The sequence below is a fragment of the Limulus polyphemus genome, unplaced genomic scaffold (genome assembly GCF_000517525.1).
Source record: "Limulus polyphemus unplaced genomic scaffold, Limulus_polyphemus-2.1.2 Scaffold2204, whole genome shotgun sequence".
Classification (NCBI taxonomy): domain Eukaryota; kingdom Metazoa; phylum Arthropoda; class Merostomata; order Xiphosura; family Limulidae; genus Limulus; species Limulus polyphemus.
In genome coordinates, this window is record NW_013667814.1 from 79,590 (window position 1) to 100,323 (window position 20,734).

At 31.5% G+C, this 20,734-nt stretch overlaps 1 protein-coding gene and 1 long non-coding RNA gene across 2 annotated transcripts in view; one reads left to right on the forward strand and one right to left on the reverse strand.

The window, feature by feature from the left end:
- LOC106466246 (bone morphogenetic protein 7-like) overlaps positions 1 to 6,602 on the forward strand; it is a 35,181-nt gene extending 28,579 nt beyond the window's left edge. Inside the window, exon 6 of the mRNA XM_013926503.2 lies at positions 3,539 to 6,602. Within this exon, the coding sequence (XP_013781957.1) occupies positions 3,539 to 3,799 (261 nt within the window). The 3' untranslated portion in view covers positions 3,800 to 6,602. The remainder of the gene's footprint in view (positions 1 to 3,538) is intronic.
- A 2,327-nt stretch (positions 6,603 to 8,929) lies between these two features.
- LOC111087478 lies at positions 8,930 to 19,819 on the reverse strand. Its single transcript, XR_002612150.1, has 2 exons — positions 19,621 to 19,819; positions 8,930 to 11,309 (listed from the first exon to the last, which is right to left on the reverse strand). It is a non-coding gene; the product is annotated as an uncharacterized LOC111087478 (long non-coding RNA).
- Between the last annotated feature and the right edge of the window lie 915 nt (positions 19,820 to 20,734).

A 20,734-nucleotide genomic window follows, 5' to 3' on the forward strand; every position in this document is an offset into this window, starting at 1 on the left:
CCCATTTAAGCCGTCTCCAGCCATTATTAGTCTCAAAGTTGGTTCCTTGTCATCGAATTCGAAATTGTTGAAGATAGTTTTGTTTACATATCTTTGGGTCTCATATGTTATTAACCCTATCGCAATGGGAGTCCCTTTAAATGCTTTTCTGCACAAGTTACTGTGTTACATTCAAAATTTAATTAAATACCCTTAATATCAATGTATGTGAATTCATTTAATTTTATAATGTGTTATGATTTGAAGTTTTATTTTATCTAAGTTTTAAGTCCTTTATTTCAAAATAAACCTTTAAAAAACTACATAAAACTTCAGAGGTATTGTCATGTGACCAATGAGCTATGAAAATTCTCTACTTTGACACTCTGTATCATCAATAATGGAAAGGCAGTACTGTAGAGGTATGTCTAGACAATGAGATGCTTAGATAACTTTTGACTCTTTAGTTTCAAAATTCTGTGAATGAATACAGTTGGAACAAGTAATACCTTTTGTTTAACCCCTGAAAGCTGCCACACCCACCTTCAACAGATTTGTTTGAGCTTTATAGCCTCCATGTAGATATTACATACACATGTGTATAACCATTAGAAAAAAGATCAGTTTACATTATTATCTAACAACAGTTATTTTGAAATTGGCACCAAGTTGTCATCACAGAGAACATGAAATTGACTATAGTATGGTTGGCTGTTTGATTGACTATAGCACTTACAGTTGTTTGTTACCTAAATATGTTATTGTTACAGTTTAAATTGTATTTAGGTTTTACTATTATATTTTAGTTAATTATGTATTAGTTATATTTTAAAATGCATAATTAAAAGGTTTACACAGATTATAAATATACATCATACTTTGCATCCATTCTCAAGGCTTTTAATATTACACACTGAAGGAAAATTTTCCTGAAGGGTTCCAAAAGAAACTGTAATATGTCTCGAGGGCACCACTGACTTATGTCGAGACGAATAATAAGTGGTAAAGGACAAGAATGGAAAATAAAACATTAAGAATTAACTATATGTGAAAAGCAAAAGTCCTGAAATTACAAATATAAGCAAAACAATAACTTTAAAGATATTCTACAAAAAAAATCAAAAAGTATGTTTTTTTTTTATTTCCTAGTTTATCATTTCATTGCATTGTATGTTGTTGATGATAACTAAAGTTAGTGATATGGTAAAGAAAATGAAAACATTTACGTTAAAAACTCTGATATCCTTTTAGGAGGTTTTAGAGATTATGCAAATGAAATATTAAAACTATAAGACAAAAAAAGAATTTTTATATTTAAAATGAAAATCACCTTGCACTGAATTTGTTAATAGTTTAAATGCAAGTAACTACAACAGAAAAATAACATGTTTTTAGTAAAAACACTTAATTATAAAACCGTCATTATTTGCTCATGACCTTTAGCAAAACCATACCAGTTTTTGAGAAGATACATTCAGAAATCTCAGAGTTCCTGCGTGTATTATTTTATAAATGAAATTTGTGACTGGATTTTTGCAAATTTCATGAGCCTGCCACAAAAAGGTTAAGGAATCTATAACCAACAAAATCATAAACCCACAATTAATTTTGTATACAAATAGTCTAGAAAAATGTGTTCAAAAATTAATTGGGATCCATACACTCCACTGGGAATTCTAGTGTTAATATAGATGAATATGAATGATATTAGGCAACAAGTGGAGGAGGAAACTGATACTCTGTTAATGATAACCTGAATATGATGGAGGTAATGTTAGAGTTGATGAACATGCGAGGCAATTGTTACATTGTAGGTTGAACTGCAACATGTATATATGTTAAGCAGCTTAAAAGAGAATGAGTAGATGCATCTTTTAATGCCAAATTCTGATAAGGTATAACTAATTTGTTGATGTGTAGTAAAGGGCTTGTGCAATCACCATACTATCTTGTGGAGCATAGAAGATTGGATTGATTAGCTGAATAACAAAATCAGATGCAAATTATTCTTGCCTTCTAAAGCAAACAGTGTCCATAAAAACTTGTACCTATATATATTAATATGTATATAATAAGGTCAGTAACAGTAGCATGCAAATCAGATTGGTAACAAGCAGAAGCAAGCAAAAGTACTTCCAAGAAAGAATCCTGGGTAAGAGTTTGCAGAATTAAATCACAATAAATAAAAATCCCAATCCAGAAAACAAAAGGGAGCAGGAGGCCTCACTACACAAAAAGATATGAACAGTTACATCATAGTAGGTGTTTACAGAGGATAATAAGTCCAATGATAACCTTGTACAGCAGAGACATATGCTTTTTGACAAACAAGAAACAAAAGAAATATTTTAAGTGATGGATTGAAGGTAACTAAGAATCCAATTGAAATAAAATTACAGTTTGACTGGTACACTTTCAAGGGAGTCCATTTTCATGAACAAGCAAAATATCTAGCAGATTGGGAGAAGAATTCCTCATCTTAACTAACACATAGGAGAGAAACCAAATGCGAAGATTTAATCATGAAATATCAAAGTTCTGGGCTGCTGCAGAAAATGCTTTCAAAGTCAAAGTGGGATGACAGGTTGTCATTGTAAAATAAAATGAAACTATGGTGTCGATAAAAAAAAATATCACCAAAAGAATCTGAAAAGTTTTTTGGCAAATATTATGTACACCTTTGTTAGGAACTGACGGATATGCATTTAGAATTTCCTATTCAATCTTGGGTCAAGGCATCTGCTGACAAGGCTGATGGATCTATAGACCAGAAAAGTGATACTTGCAGTTCCAATAAGTAAAAAAAAAACATCTGTCATAAAATGAATGAAAACCTGACAGATATTAGAAGGCCACTCCATAAGTAATACCTTCTCTGTATGGAAGGTTGATCTGTCAGAAATTTCATGATTCAATGAATATAACAAGTTCTTAAAGTGTTGGAATGAGTGTTCATCTAAAGGAGTGGGAGTACAATCTCTGTGCACAGAACCTGAGAGCAAATCTTGCTAAACTTGATAATGTAGGAGACTATGGTACTGTTATCTAATTCAAATGGAGCCACATAGCTCCACAAGGTGTCCATTTATGTGTTTCTGCAAAACTCCTCACAATAACCTACCATGCTTTGGATGATATATCCCTCAGACAGTTAAATTTTAGGTTTGGAAGATTCAACAGAAAGCCTTGAAAAATGTTTTTCCAGCTCAAGGCCATCTGAACCAAAGATGCTGAATCAGAATCTCCATCCTTGGAGTTCTAGTTATGACATATGCTGATTTTCTGAGTGCTAGATAATCTCTTCATAACTTGGTATATATCAATTCAAACTTTGATTGTAAAATTCATTATCACTGTCTTTGACTGTTTGAATAGAAAACAAAATTACTTAGATTTAATAATGTTAAATACTAGTAACAAGATAAAATGTTTTTTTTTATATATCCTAAGGCCATGGTAATTCTTCTGTATTTGTGTGAATATACAATACACTGCTTGTTTTCTTATTATTTGTAAGAGATTGTGTCAACTACAAAAAAATGGTTTTTGTTGTTTTCAGGACTGGATAATTGCTCCTGATGGTTATGCAGCATCCTACTGTCAAGGTGAATGTGCCTTTCCTCTGAACACCCCCATGAATGCCACCAATCATGCAATTGTGCAGACATTAGTCCATTTGATGGACCCAACAAAGGTTCCTCAACCATGTTGTGCCCCAACAGACTTGTCCCAGATCAGTATGCTGTACTTTGACGACAATCAAAATGTTGTGCTGAAAAAGTATCCCAATATGGCTGTCAAGTCATGTGGCTGTCATTAATAGCACCAAAAATTTTTTTTTTCGTTTATGAAATTCAAGTCTTGTGGATACCATTAATAACACCATACTTTGTCTTTATATTGCTATCAAGTCTTATGGATATCTGTAGGAATATCAAGTTTAAACTCCATATGACTGTAAAGTCTTGTGAACAAAAAATTTTGATAAACTCTGTACTGATGGTAATGCTCAGGTGTATGTAAAAGCTTCCCTTTATTGAAAACTTAAAATATTTATTTCATCTTTTAAAGGCTATAAAAATGTCATATTTTCATCTATGAAACTGTGATTAATAGGTTTCGTGTACAATATTAGCCAGGGTGAGAAATAAAAAAGAAAAAAAGAGAGACCTTAGCTCAGTAATTGTCTTCCATATTGGATAATCAAATTAACCCCAACAAAAATATCATCCGTAGGGTTAATCACACTAGTACATATCCCAGCTTCTTAATTACTCTTCTTATAGGAGTTACTTAAATCACCTTACACATCACAACTTGTTAATACCTCTTCTTATAGGATGAGCATTGTACACCCAAAGACCATTAGCTTAGTAATACCATTCCCTTTAGAATGAAAGCAATAACACACCCACTACCTAATGCTGTTAAACTTTTTCCTACATTTGTCACTTCACGTGTATCCCACATTAATACCTCCTCCCATAGGGTTACCTTCACAAAAATCTCAGCTCAGTAATATTTTTTGCTATAAGATCAAAACAAACTCATTGATCCAAGCTCAATATGTTTTTCTTTGTACAGGATTCTCATTAACCTTCACACATGTACCTTTTCAGTAATACCTCCTTTTTCACAAACAGTAATAACCCACTTATAGACTTCAACTCTTAATAGCTCCCTTTACAGAATGAACACTGATATTAACCTACCCAAATGTCCCAGCTATGTGATATGTTTACAGCATGTGAATCACACACTACTTCCCCAAATATAAGTTTAATTATACAACAATGTTGAATGCAAAATGTTCCACTAAACCACTAAAAATGTTGTAAATAAAGTTATATTTACAGGTAAGTTAACTCATCTGAAACTAAAAGAAATCACTGCAAGGAATAACATAAATCAAATTTATGTGATACCACAAAATATTCCATACAATTTAAACTGTGGGTGCATTATAAAATTGGCAGTAGATCCCTTAGCATGGATGATGGGTGGTAGGGTGCTGCTGACTGGCTGCCTTTCCTCTGGTTTATTGTAGAAAATTAGAAACAGCAGCAGATAGCCCTAATAGATTTGTCATAAATACAAAAAATATTTGAAAATCATTATTTTCAGAAAATCATATGTGTACGTGTGCCCCAAAAAAATATAATTTAAGATTTATTGCCAGTTTAAATTTTAATTCTAAATTCTGTTTGCTCAGATTTATATTAATTCTTTTTTAATTACTTCTCTATTTCATAGCTACTAATTAAATGTCACCTGGATAGGTTGATGCTTTGTGTTCGTATGGTGATGTACAGTCATTACTTACATGTTATTAAGTCATGTGTCTGTTGTGATGTAGACAACAGTTGGAATTTAATGCTTTAGTTTAAGCAAATATTTCATGCTAGTATTTTGAACTTGTAATAAAACTGTGGTTCAGAAATCAACAGAAAATACACTGTTGATGTCATGTTTAAAATATATCTGTGTTCCAAGTTACTTTTCTAACCTCCTACCGATTGGTTTTGGCACAATTATACAACTCACTGTGATTGTTTACAGTCTGGAGTCAAATTATGCAAAATCTGATTTCTGGCTAACACACTACTGCATTTACAAGAGAAAGATAAAATAGTGTGTGCTACTTTTGAGGAATATAAAGATTTTAGTGGTATATTTGACACTGTGCCATTATTTTCATTGTTTGTGTAACCCTTTTTGCTTGTAATATCATTGTGCAGCAGCAATTAATAATGTATTTTTGGATTTCATTTTGTGTTATTCATGTGAAAAAAAAGGCGAAGTTGTATATGTCATCCGTTTTTCATTTTTAATAACCAAGAAGAGAGGAGTGTAAAATAATGAAGTTGATATCGTGACATCAGTTTCATATAGCATATTAAATGTATATTAAAATGTTGTTATTCATACTTTTGTTAGATAGCAGCATTGAAACTGTTATGAGAATAAAATCATGTATTATCTGTTTGCTAGAAACACAGAGATGTGTGTGTGAAATAATTTTGACTATTGTACTAGTTTCATGTTCTGGGTTACCTGTGTACTAGTTATATAGAGATTAATCAAATAATAATGTGCCTTCAGTTTCATATTTTTTATTGTGTGCTAGTAACACAGAATAAAATGTGAAATAACACTGATTAGATCCTGTCGTTCATTTTGTATTCTGTATGGAAATAATATTGATGATAACATGTCATCACTTTCATATTCCCTATTATATGTGTACTAGTAACACAAAACCAGTTTCAAAAGGTTATGTTTATATTGTGCTTGGAGGTTTTGCTCATTCTACCCTTTTGAAAGCAACAAGTGACTGGAGTAAGAGGATCATGTTGATAGTGTATACTTCGGATGTATTTACTGTGTTATCTGTATACTGATACAGTAGGGATTAGTTATTTGTGTGAGAATAACAGGTTATACAATAAAAGTGAATAGAACAAGAAGGGTTATTATGAACAGTAGGTGTTAAATAAACTATATTTTAACTATTGTCAATATTGGTGAAATTTAGAAGAATAAGACAACATACTTGTTTTCATTATTAGTATATCATCTTGTATTTATATAATTAAACATATTAAAGTCTGACAATATTCAAATTACTGTCGGTGTTTTTTCTTACACTACTTAACATTACTTTAAGTATCTGATAAAACGAGTCTTGGGTTTTTGTTAAACTTGTTTCCACACCCAATGACACGGAAAAAGTGAGGCGTGTTGCTAGGTAAAGTTAAATCACATTTAATATCTTTGATTACACATGTTAAACTAATGTTCAAATAAATGACATAGCAACTATTTCACCTTTTGAGACATATAATTGATTTTTTTGATGAACTTATTATTCGTAATACAATAAAAACCACAAGGTAACACAGCCATTTTGCATGCTTTGCATAATGGCAGATCATCAGTGTTGATGCATATATGAATGAACCATAAGTTAGGCCACTTTGTTAAAAGAAATGGTGCAGTAAAAAAATTGTCTAAAGTATCAAATCTAATATAAATAGACAGTAGTTCTCTCATTCTATTTTAGACATATAGTTATTTAACTGGCAGTTGTTTAAAAACATGTAACAAAACATAGAAATTGCTTATATGAGTGATCATACAACACAATCAAAATGAACATGGTTCATCACTTCTGCTAGTGAAGTAGAAATTCCATCTTCTCATATGCACATCATCATCTGCTGATAACTGCTGCAATGATAGTGCTGTCATGGTAACAAGACTGCAAAGCTCGAGCTAATAAGAGGTTAAAAGTTTTTAGTTTGATGACATTTTGCCATCTCTAATTTTGGAGGAGTTTCACTCACTGCAGCCATAGCTGTCAGTTTTTTCTTCTTTGACAACTTATCTGATGTGGTTATCACAACACTTGTAGCCATAGAAATGGTTACTGTCATCTCACATGGATTCTCTCAGAAATCTCTTGACAAACTTGTTTATACAGATTTCAGTCAGTAGATGCTATATTGGGATATAACTTTCCATATATGTAACACAGGTCATCTGCATATATGAATACATTCTCATTAAGTTAAACTCAGCATAAAGCTATGCATCATGACTCTCAGTCCAACTAATTTAACCAATTATTCACCTAAATTGCCTCAAGTCTTCCTTTACAGTACCTTTGAATATTGGCAAGCTAACCTGCTTTACATCACCACCTCTGTAAAAGAAAGTACTGATGCCCATATTCAGCTTCTTGGCTGATAAAATGCTGAAATGCCAATTACACCAAGGACAACTGTTTATCTCGGTATCTGATAGGACATGCATTCATGTTATTTCTGACCACTAGGAAGTCTAGAAATTTCTTGACTGTGTAAGGTATCTCCTAGTTTAGTGCTTTAAATTCACCTAATGGTAGTGCAGCTCTTCCTGGTGGACATTGTCTTCTAGGACAATCTCATGTATTTCTTGTTTACTGATGACTCCAGCCATAGGGTTCAGTAGTGCATGTTGACTGCCTTGGATTCCTACAATAACTGCTCATCACCAGGTTTACCAAATCTAATGGTCAATCTCTCCTACAAACTAAAGGTACATGTAACATCTATGGTTATATATCAACTCCTTGATTCAAAGGCAAGATCAAGAATGAATGCATGGTTTACTGCATCTGTACTAAAAGACCTTCAACCAAGAGAGGATTTTTCCTAGGCTATAACATATATTCATCTCAATTGCTCTTTCTTTTCTCCACTTTAAGATCTTTGTGATCTTGGCACATACAAAATTTTCAGTTTCAATAATAATAAAAAAAGTACAAATGGAAAACACAGAAGCACATCTGACTAGTATTCTGCAATAGCCCAGATTCAAATCCTAGCCTAACCACTAAAACCTTAACTTAATATATTCTTAAAAGCTAAAACTAATGAGTATTAAATCTGCCAAGTCACAATGTTCCAAGTATATTTTTTTTTTTGCAGTGTGTAAACTGGTCAAACTTGATAAAAAAAGAAGTGACACTGATGCTTTTTTTTCACTTTAAAATAATGAAAACCCTTTATTAAACAATTCATAGATAAAACAGAGGCAAATGATGGCTGTAAAAATCTACTTCTATATGACCAGCTTCTCTCTCTCTCTCTAAATACATATAGCAGCACAAGCTCACCAAATAGCTCATAAAGACAAATCTGAGTTAATAAATGTGATTATACAAAGTGTTATTTTACTTGGAACTACATTAATTAATCTTGATGTTTTCATTTCACAAAAACAGCTATTCTTCACTTTTAAGCACAACTTTGGTGTCTATGATTCTATATTTATAAGTTGTAGATAAATTTCTGTTCCAAAAAATGTCTCAATTGTATCTCTGTACTCATAGCACCCAAAACTGTATTTTTATGGTGGAGTGAAAGATACTATACGAGTCATCAACTAGAAAATACACCCCAACAAGTAAACTATTTATCTTTTATTGTCAGCTCTGAAAATTACATACCTATATCTATCCAACAAAGAACTTTGAAAAAGAACCTAATGATACACACGTTTTTGTTAGGAAGAAAGACATTTTTTCTTTGTACAGGAACTCTCTTGTAAGAAAATTATGATAACACCCAAATAATGAAGTGATGCATTTTAATTATTACAAGTTTTTTTGTTTCTCAACATTACATACTAGTTTAACTAATATGTTAGTTTATCTACATTACTTACTAGGTTAATTTCTATATCTAATCTATGAAAGAAATTTGTTTTGATTATAAAATAATTGATAAACACAGTATTTTCTTCTACACAAAGGTGGCATTTAATGCAAAATGGTTAAAACTGGTCAAAAGGAATATAGGTCATCTGGCTTTTTTCACTTTTCCATTACAGAAATTTAACCATTTGTATCTTTTGAAATTTGTTATGCTATTGCTATATTAGATTGTTATTCATGTTAAATGATATAACTGTAATTTATAATACTAACAAATATTTTTTTCTAGGTGCAGAAATCTTTTTGTTACTTCACATGTATTCAAATCTCAATGTTCTGTCATATGTCAGGATATATAATTTAAGTGAAATAAACTATGCAGGAAAGTGCATGTATATATATCGCTATCTAAATAAGAAATTTTTAAGTTAGCTACTGTTAAAATGTAGCAGAAGATAAAACTACCAGTTCAACTTTTGCCCAGTTTGAGTTTGGAAATGATGGATGGTAAAATTGAAACATTAAAATATACAGGGTATCCCAGAATGCTGGACCCATAGGTTAAAATACACATTTTGTTCTTAATATATCTATTATTCAAATTGCATGCCATTAACAGCCATTCACATGTCAAATATCAATTCTTGGTATACTTTGCCATAAGGGTATTTTCTTTCTCGAAATATGTACAACTGACATTAGAATTGTTTGTTTAACTTTAAGAATGTAATGTCTATTTTCCTTATGGATCCAATCTTCTGTGACACCCTATATATACATATACACACATACAGACACACACATTTAGGAATTAATGGTGAAACAGATTTATTTATAATTGTAGAAACTTACAGAATTGAAACCCCAAAACAGAGTACACAAAGTCATATCACTATTTCATGGAATAGTTGTCATACATAGTTATGTAACAACCATATATAGATGTAGCTTCAAGAAAACATTACTAAACAGTTTGACTCAGTTCAGCAATGGCTGGTTTATTAATAAAAAAAATTATTTAATCCAAATGACAGTATACATGTATATCTGTAATAAAGGTGGTTAACTGAATAAGCAAACATGGTAAAAAAACAGGCTTACATATACACGTAGTTAAAATATAGCATTACTGAACAATGGATGATTTCTTTGACTTGCTTAAAAAAACTCACAGGAGATGAAATTTATATCATTGAAATAAAAATATATTTTTTTTATAGCTATGATTGATTTGCCTGCAACAAGGTTTATTACAGAATAGGAATTTGAAATGCTGATTATATAACTGAATAATAATATAACATCATTATGAGATGGCTGGCTGAGAAACAAGATTTAAGTTACTGAAACACATTACAAAATACATTTGTAAGCTCCTTGTAGCTGTGTTTGGTTTCACTCATTTACTACCAGTTGATTGTTTGAGAATCAGTTTTACTTGCTTGAAACACCAATATAATATTACTCTAGCCAAGGTTGACCGGTTAAGAAATCGGTTTACAAGGTTGTCTACCAAATTACAGCTATGGTTCAATATTTGTGAATGGCCAGTTTGAGTATCTAGTTTAATATAATACCTCAAATAAAATTATAAATCTTTAAATGGTGGTCCAAAAAAAAAAAAAAGCTTCATCCGATTAGAAGCTACTAGACAATGTTACCTAGTTCTTCAAATAATTCAAAAAATGTGAAACATTTATTTGTAGATTCTGCTCCCATATTAACTCAGGAGACATGGCACTCACAACATTACAAGTCATGACAGAAGGTTGTAATTTCTTGTGTATTATATTGCTTTACTAGACTTTGGTGTAGCTGGTTTAATTGAGTAAGCTGCATTATGATTTATTTAGATATGAAAGATCTACAGTGAAAGACGTAACATCAGCAGATCTGAGAACTGCATCTGGCTGTGCTCCTAAAGCTGTTGTTAGATTTGATACACAAAAGTGCAATATATCTACATCACAGGCTCTGAAAACTGCTGTCACATTTGTATTTTCATGCAAGGAAAACTTTACTTCATGGCCAACCAATGAGGTAAGGGTCCACAGAAACTGTTCTCGTAAGAAGGCACGAGCAGCTTGTTTCTCTAAAGTTTCTTCACTGTGTGATGGCTCCATTAGTAGAACTATAAACAAAAATAACAGATAAAACAACAAAATACCAAATGTCTAAATACTTGCATGCTACTTAACAAAACATCCTACAATCTGCAACATTGAGTTATGTATTTAATACATTCATAAAGTAATTTCACATGTACAGATAGAAAGCAGTGTTGCTTGCAATATCAAATTAACTATTATAATATACTAGTAGATGCCCATTGAAAAATTCAATGGAATTTTCATTAAAATAGTGATGAATAAATATCAAATGCACAGTCAACCCAATCCATTGGATTAGAGCATATATGCAATATGATTGCCTAGTTGGCTATTTACAACTGTCTTTTGTCAATCTGTGTGTTATTTCAATAACACGTGAACAAAAAAGAAAGTAAACAAATAAAACCACAACAAAGGTTACTGCAGTCTGGCAAATATAGCCTTTACTTATAAAAATAAAAGTTTTGTTTTTGGTCTATGACCAGTCTAATAATAATAAAAAAGTAGAGCCAGTTGTAGAAACAATTATGTGCTTGGTTACCAGCTGAAGTATAAAGATATTATGCAACATGTTTTTAACTTGTAAAACATACTCTCTGCAGGACATTTCTATATTTATATGCACAATAATCAAGTCTTTAAACTTTTTTTTTCTGATTATATAAACATGCATGCAAGTACATGACAGTAACATGAGTTGGTGTAATAAATTAGAACTCAGTTCATAAATAAATATTGTAGAATGAACATTTTAACAACAGTATCTTGCACTCTTGCTTAAAATTAACACAAGTGACATAAGTAACAATCAATTATATCTCTTGAACTGCTTTCTTCCACTTATTAACAACTTGGAACATTATAAAGACTGTTTAAACTGTAAACATTCAGGGATTATGAACACCAAACTTCTCAATGCTTTTGTTTGCTGATGTAAACTACCCTCAGTGCTACTTTACAGCAATATGAGCTTCATATGAGCACTGTGTTGAACTCATATAAACTCTTAGTTAACTTCAATACCATTCTGATATTATCCTATGCTTATAATTATATTTTTCTAACAAATTAAATAAATATTGAATTCATTGCATTTTCATATTCCTTCTTATATCAAAATCAAACTAAGTTTGATTTGTATAAAGTAATGTAATGAAACTAACTCAAAAAATTTATAAAATTTTTTGAGCTGTGCTTACTGAAAACATTAACAACAAATATATAAAATAGACAATGTAATCCACTTTTGCTGTCAAGTTGTTTTAGAAAACAGTAAATATAATTCAAAATAAAATTCTAGTTGTATGGCAAGTAACAAACACCTTCTTTTGACAAAGGAAACTAAGCTATAAATATGCAGTAAAAACAGTTTCCAAGATTCACAAAGTTATGCTATAATGTTCATTTCATTATGTAGTTAACATATTGATGTTTTATTGGACCAATTAGTTGTATTAAAAGAGGTGGGTTATAATGTTTGAAGAACATCAGTGGACAGTCTGCAACTGATACAGAATATTCACTGTACAATGTTACCTTGTCCACTCAATCACTTGTTATTTAAGTAGTAAATCACATTAGTTGTAATCTGTGCCACAGAGATCATTAATTGTATCTACAGATGCAGAATCACTGTCAATCAACATATGAGATTTTCTACAATTCATGGTTCCAGCAGCTCTTTGGTAAGCTTGTTTAAATAATGAATTTATAAAAAGTAGAATAGTTAAGCTTGACTAAGCTAAATGCTTCCCCCTCAAGTGCAGTTAAAGAACATTTTTTGAATAATCTTCACTAGCAAAATATTTTTTTCTTTCACAAACTTGAGCTGTAGTGGGTCTAATAATGTTACCATAATTAGAAAAGTTTGTTTGGACCTATCAAATATGGTTTAACCAAATATCCACTACCGGCACTTGTGTTTAAAATTTTTTGCTAAAATTATAATAAATAATTAATTAAAAACGTAGATTACGTCGAAACATGTATTTGTAGAGATTTTAAAAAAAGGACGTAGATCACGTCGAGACATGTACTTGTAGAGATTTTAAAGCCGTAGATCAAGTCGAAACATGTACTTGTAGAGATTTTAAAGACGTAGATCACGTCGAAACATGTACTTGTAGAGATTTTAAAGACGTAGATCATGTCGAAACATGTACTTGTAGAGATTTTAAAGACGTATATCATGTCGAAACATGTACTTGTAGAGATTTTAAAGTGGAAGCTGTACGATTTCAATAAAAGTTTTTATTGTGTAAATATAAAATGTTGTTTTTAATTAATTATTTATTATAATTTTAGCAAAAAAATGGTTTAACCAACTAAGAATGATCAGACATGTGTCAAGAAGTTATTTTTCTTTTAAAATGCATAGATTTCATTGCTCCAATGCCCGACAAATATAGATCAGTCAGTTTGGGTGGACATTAGTGGTACTGACAAGACTTCTCCAATTCCTCTTTCATTACATGAAGTATATCTACAGTCTATGTATTTTCAATCATTACTGGCAAATTTATGACAAAATTAGAAACATTATTTGTATTTATAACTGGTAATATAATCTGACTGATACTGTCTACTGCTATGCTGTTCTTTCTAGTTTTTAGCAACATTTTGTTTTGCTTGAACTCTCAAAATACTTCCAGCTTTGGGTACTTCCCCTAGAAAACTACATAACCTACTGAGCCAATAATACTAGATCATTTCAATAATTCTGCCATTTTGTGCAAGTGCTTAGAAATCTTAGAAGCAAGTTATAATACATTAGGATATCAAACAATCTCCCCATTAGGCTTTATCTCAGTAGCTACTGCTCCCAATAATAACCTCCTTTAAATACTGATCTACTAAGACAGTGGTTTCTATAGGCAGCCCATAGGCTGCATCACACCTTCAAAAACCTAACTTGTGGCCTGCAATATGAACAGATATTGCAAAGGTAAACAAAAATGTATTTGGGGAACGATATACTGCTCAACAAGCTCAGGCCTGGCTCTTACCTTTATGGTCATTATCCTAAGTGGCCCAGTGTAGAAAATAACTTTGGATAACGGTACTAGGGCTTCAAGCCCAAACATAAACTCCTTATGGTTCAGTAAAATGTGACAAAAATGCAAACTATCCTTTGAATGTTATTCCATAAATCTCTTAAGCTGTAAAAAGTACAAAATGGTGATAGTTTCTATCCAAAAAATCAAATTGATATATAAAAGAACCCTAGTTGTTACAATCTACTACTTAAACAAAACTACCATAAACTGATTACTTGGAAAGTAGATAAAATTTTTTCTGAATAAAAAATAAAAGCTTAAGCTACCAACATTTATAGTAATGGTCGCCGATCTTGAAAATTATGTCATACTTTATAGCCCTATTCTTTCAGATACGGGCAGTTTTCCACTTCCTTTACAGTTTTGAACACACGAATAAAAATAAACCTTTACGGTTTTTAAGAAAAAAATTAGCTCAAAGATGTAACTCATTCCTACTTAAATATTCATGTCTAACTAACCTCAACATAAATGGATGATGTAAATGCAAATAGACACTGGACATTAAATGTTTTGCTAGGCCTTAGGTGTGGTGTTATAATCAATCTTAAACTTGTAAATTGTTTAAAAACTATGCAGATTATGGACCTAGTTGAAATATAAAACTACAATATAATGAGAATTATTGAAACTTAGCTATATAGGGAAAATATTGATAACAGGAACTATTTTAAAATTCTACATTATTTAATACGGATAGGCTTTTTAAAAGAGGGGTGGGGTGATTCTTCTGGATGAACTGCAGCTTATTAAGGTTGAAAAAAGGTAGTTATAGGTTATGTTTATATGGTTTACAATCATGGATTTCAATGGTAGAAAACTTTCACTTGGCACTTTTTATAGGCCACATGATCAGACAGAAATGGTCAATGAGAAATTATTAAGGATATTATGATGTCTACTAATAAAAACACAGATACAATAATTATGAGATAGTTTAGTTTTAGACACATTAGTTGGGATTGTAACTAAGCAAATAATGAGGTAGAGATATGTTGAAGAGATTTAGGACAGTTTTCTATACCACATGGTCAGAGTGCCAACCAGGAGGAATACTGCTTTAGATTTATTGTTAGGTTTGATGTTTTGCTAAACACTGAGAAAAATCTAAATGAAATTTTAACTCCTAATTTACAGAAAGCAAATTTTCAGGCCATGAGACAAGATTTGTCACTAGTGAATTGGGGCAATGAATTAAAATGTGATGCACGAAAAATTTGGCAATTTTTTAAATTAATTTATTTCAAGATAGGCATGTTTTAAAAAGGATATCAGGGAATATCAAACATAACTGGGTTATTAGAGACATAAAGGAGAAATTCAGTGACAAATGGCATAAATGTAAGTTTAAACTGAAAAGTAAGAAGAACTGCTAAACTACAGGAAGGTTGGGAATGCAGTTAGAAATAAAATTAAAAAATACAAGAAGGCTTATGAGAAACAGCTGGCATACAATATCAAAAATACCAGCAAGGACATTTTTTTTAAGTACAAACAAAATGTTAGAAAGGGGTATGGGTTCTTAAAGAATTCTAATGTCAAGGTTTTTGTTGAAGACTATGAGATGTTTTCTTCTCTGTTTTTACAAGAGAAACTATTAGCACTATTCGTGACTCTTACCTTTCTATAGGAAATATTGGAATGACCTGAATCATGTAGATATTAATCCACTGGTGGCAAGTAGTGAACAAGAAATTAAAAACAAATAATCAGGGCTAGTAAAAGTTTTCCCCATGGTTTTAAAGAGGTCAAAGATAAGAGATAATAGTCTCATTTTTGTAGATCAATAGAAAGTGGGCAGATGCCTGGGGACCAGAGAGTTGCTTGAGTTACACCAGTTGCTACAGAAATTATAGACCAATTGGTCATATTTCTGTTGTGGTTAAAATTATATAGAGTCTGATAAAAGAAGCTTTACAAAATCATTCATTAAAATGTGATATCATAAACACAAATGTTACTTATTCTCTGTACAAGGAAAGGGTGTATTCTTAAGATTGGTTGGTTATTTTCAGTGACACATTGGGCTATCTGCTGTGTTCTAACCCTGGATTTTAGTGTTGTCTGTTCGTAAACTTACTGCTGTCCTACTGGTGGATTTAGATTTACGAAATATATTGATAAGGTGTCACACAAAAGATTAGCTAAGAAAATCACAATGGTAGGGGATAGAGAAAGATGAGTTAACCCTTTCACCATGGAAAGCGACTATAGTCAATATAAGATTGTTGTTGACAGAGAAGATCGACTTTTCTCTACAGGCACCACAAATTTTTTACTCTGCAATGAAAATGACAACCCTCCATGAGCTTGAATTGACCACCAGATACCGGGTGTGCTGACATCTGGGAGTGTGAGCAGCAAACACAAGTATAAACAATCCTTCAGCTGGGACACCCAGCTAGCAGACGACACAAGGTACACAGAGATATCAGTTGATTGGCATATTTTCTTTGTGTTTTACTATAAGTTAGGTAAGTTATTGATGCCATAAAGTCAAGATATGCAATGCAAGTGTGTCTTATATGTAATGATACATAATACAGTAAAATATTCTGCAAACTTACGATATTTTTGGTGGAAAAATGACTGATTTGTGACTAACCATGAAATCTAATTACGCAGTGAAATGGTTAGCTGGACTGTAAACTGGATTTTAAGAAATCTGGATGTGAGAAAGTATAAGTTCGTTATCAGTGGAATCTAGTCAACTCAAGGGGCAGTGTGTGTGCTTCTGTTTTTTCTTATTTACATTAATGATATTGACAGGGGTATAATTAGTAAGTTTTGTGGGTGTATATTAATAGTCATAAAGGGCCACATATATACATATACAGCTGTACTGAGGATATTGAAGCATAACAGAATGATTGATCAATTTGTAAGCTGGCCAAATAATTGGCAAATAGCCTTTAATAATAGTTAATGTAAGGTAGTGCATGTGGGTTATCATAGTCAGGATCATAGATTTATTATAAATGGGAACCAGTTCAATAACATGAATGACGAAAAGGATTTTGGCATATTTGTGAATAATTTCTTCACGCCACTGAAGCAATGCTAGTAGTAAAGCTAACAGAATTTTAACATGTATTTATAGAAATACTGACTGAAGTAAAAAATGTACAATTATCTTTCTACAAATCACTAGTTAGTCACATTTAGAATAATGTGAATAGTTTTGGTCTTATCTAAAAAATGACATTGACTTACTGGAAAGGATTCAGAGAGTACTACTCCGATAATTTGATTCAGGGGTTATCTATACTCTTACAGGGCTCCTGATATGTTGATGATATATTTGGTAGATGACAAGATGAAAGGATGCAAGTTGAAGATTTGAAAATGACAGGCTAGGCTCCAATTAACAGTTTTAATTTTCTAATAGGGTGATTGATTTATGGAAAGAGTTGCCTTCAGAAGTAGTGGAAGCCAGTACTTTAAAAGTTTAAAAAGGGAGTTGAAGAATTCCTGAACCATTAACTGTATGTGTAAATTTTTATTTTTCTCAAGGGAGAGTGAATAGTAATGGTTGTGACGGACCACATGGGTGGTTCTAACAGTTATACACAAATAAACATCACTTAACATAAAGGTTTGTGATGTTTTCTGCACATGTTCTGTATGACTAGCATAACTGTTAAACTGGCCATGTTGTGATCAATAGCACATTTAACTTCTAAATAAAATTAATTTAATACTTATGCAGAGTTCAAAGTTAATATATATCTGGTGTCATCTTGCTGCCTGAAACTATGATTCTGCTATTAGTTATATGATGTAGTAGAACTTACTTAAACCTTAAATACAGCATGTGTGAATGAATACTTTTTCCTTTGTTAGACAAATGTTTTAACATTTTTTTCCAAATAGCAGGAAGTTATTACTATCAGAGCTTCCTTATTAGTGGCTGATAATTCATAGTTTAGTATTGCTCCATGGAGATACCTAGGAGGTTCACATCTAAATGCATTGGTAACATTAATAAATTCTCTAGTTATGAAGTTTATTTTATAGATCAATGTAAAGTTAGATGAATATTGTTAAAATGTTGTAATATATTCTCAATCCAACTCTCAGCTAGATTACAATTGAATATAAACTAATTAGATAGATAGATATTACTTTATCAGAATCCTTACTATATAAATAAATACACTATATTAAGTAATGTAGCAAGCTATATAAATATCCAAGTAAAGTGCATTAAAAGGAACTAATGAATGAAATATTGAGAAATGCATTGATTCTTGTCTTTTTTTTTCTAAATAAATCCTAGTAACTTAACTGAGTACTGTAGTTTTAGTTTTGTTTTATTGAGTGAGATTCACTGTCATGCACATGCATAATAATAATCAGACAGAATAATATTTTTAACCTGGACAATACTTCTTATTACATACTGAAAAAAAGTTGTATCAATATACTTCCTTAAAACTGAGCTAAATTCAAATGTATGATGCAAAATTTGAATTTATGGCTAAAGGAAAGGAGAAAAATGTCATGGTAACAGTTTAATATATGAATGTTACAGCATTTTTCTTGTTTAATTAAACAAATTTCAAACACTGTAGCTATTGATTTCATTTGCAGCTCTTTATGAATGTGAATTTTAGAATAACAATAAGTTGAACAAATCTTTTAAATGTGTTGCTACCTGACAGAATATATATATTTTTAATAGTTTACTTGTGAGTGCCAGGTAACATGGAAGGATGTAACTTTACTGCAAGTTTAAACTTTAAGAAGCCTGGAGCTGTAGGTTGCTTTTGAATTACTCTTGATTTAAGTTTGAAGAATAGAAACAAATCAAAGTTTAAAGAAAATACCGGTTTTTCATATGAAATATTTAGGACAGATTGTGCTTTTTATTATATTCTTAATGAAAAAGAAATGTAAATAATATAGGCCTAATCAATATTCTTTGTATATGTAAATTTAATTGTGAAACATTATTGTACCAAACTCACAAACAATGAAAAAATTATGCAAATTTTTGTTTCAGGAAAATACGGTGCACTATGTGGTAACCACTAAAGTGGGTTATCATTGGTCTAATAGAAATACTAGTATTAGGACTGACAGTGATATCTCAGTATCTGTATAACTCGCCAGTCCTACACATGTCCTATTCTGAATATTCACATTTATGCAAGTTGCAACAGCCCATTGCAAAAACAACATACTTCAGACTCAGTTCAACATTTCAAGAAATTCTAACATAAAATAAATTCAACAATACATATCTGTAAGTGTAACACATATATAAACTTACACACACGAGGTAGCTACGTTTTTGTGATGAAACAAGAGGCATGAAACACACGAACCTCAAAATTAAATATAACACTCTCTAACACATACATCCCTTACACTAAGCATCCTGAAATATTTTGAAACACCCTATACCAACACTGCACTACTGAACACGAACAATTGATGTCACAAAATATATAAAAAAATAGCGTGTGAGAATAAACTCAATAAAGTATTAAGTTCATCCTAAATTGGAAACAACATTTGTGTTTTATGACAAACGAGATGGCGATGGTTAAAGAAGTTATACTTGTTTGTTTATTTGTAGTTAAGGGCAGAGCTACACCATGGGTTATCTCTGCTATGCCCGCCACGGGTATCAAAACCCGGTTTCTAGCGTTATAATTCCGCAAACTTACCGTTTTTCCACTAGGGGTCAGTTATTCTAGAAGTAAAAAGGGAGTTAAACATAACCTATAAGACAAAAGAGAAGCAATTAGGAGCGTTGCAGTCTCTTTGTAGTATAATACAGCATATACTTTTGTAATTTTGCTTAGTTTTTGGAGAGAGAGACATTTTTATACTTTCAGCAAGCAGTACATGCATTATCAAAGAAACGAAAAATCCAATAAGAATCAAACGATTATCTGCAATAATCTGTATCTTTTAATGACCTTGTATCTTACGTCTCTTCAGTTTAACTCCTCTCAACAGGTTTGCATAAGTTCAGATCACAGATTTTTATCCTTGTCACTCGTCATACAACAAGATTGCACACCAATTAACTAGGAACTTAGCTTTCACATGTCACTGCTAGAAAAACCTTGTGTGAGTTTTTAACATGAAAATGACTCATTTAATATTGTTACGTCTCTGTTTGTTAATTAACTTTCCGTAACTTCGTTCCGACGAAACGTTAGCGACACAAGTCCTTACTTAATAAAACTGGTTTATTCTTTCCGAATATAACTTTACGATACACTTATTTTCAACAATCGCGCTAAAACAAACGCTTAAAACAACGAACGTCAACAATACTTCTGAATGCAGTTCAATTACTCACTATTTACACACACATTATTCGCCCGTCACGTTGTCACCCTCTTTTATATACCAGCTACCCTATATCTAGT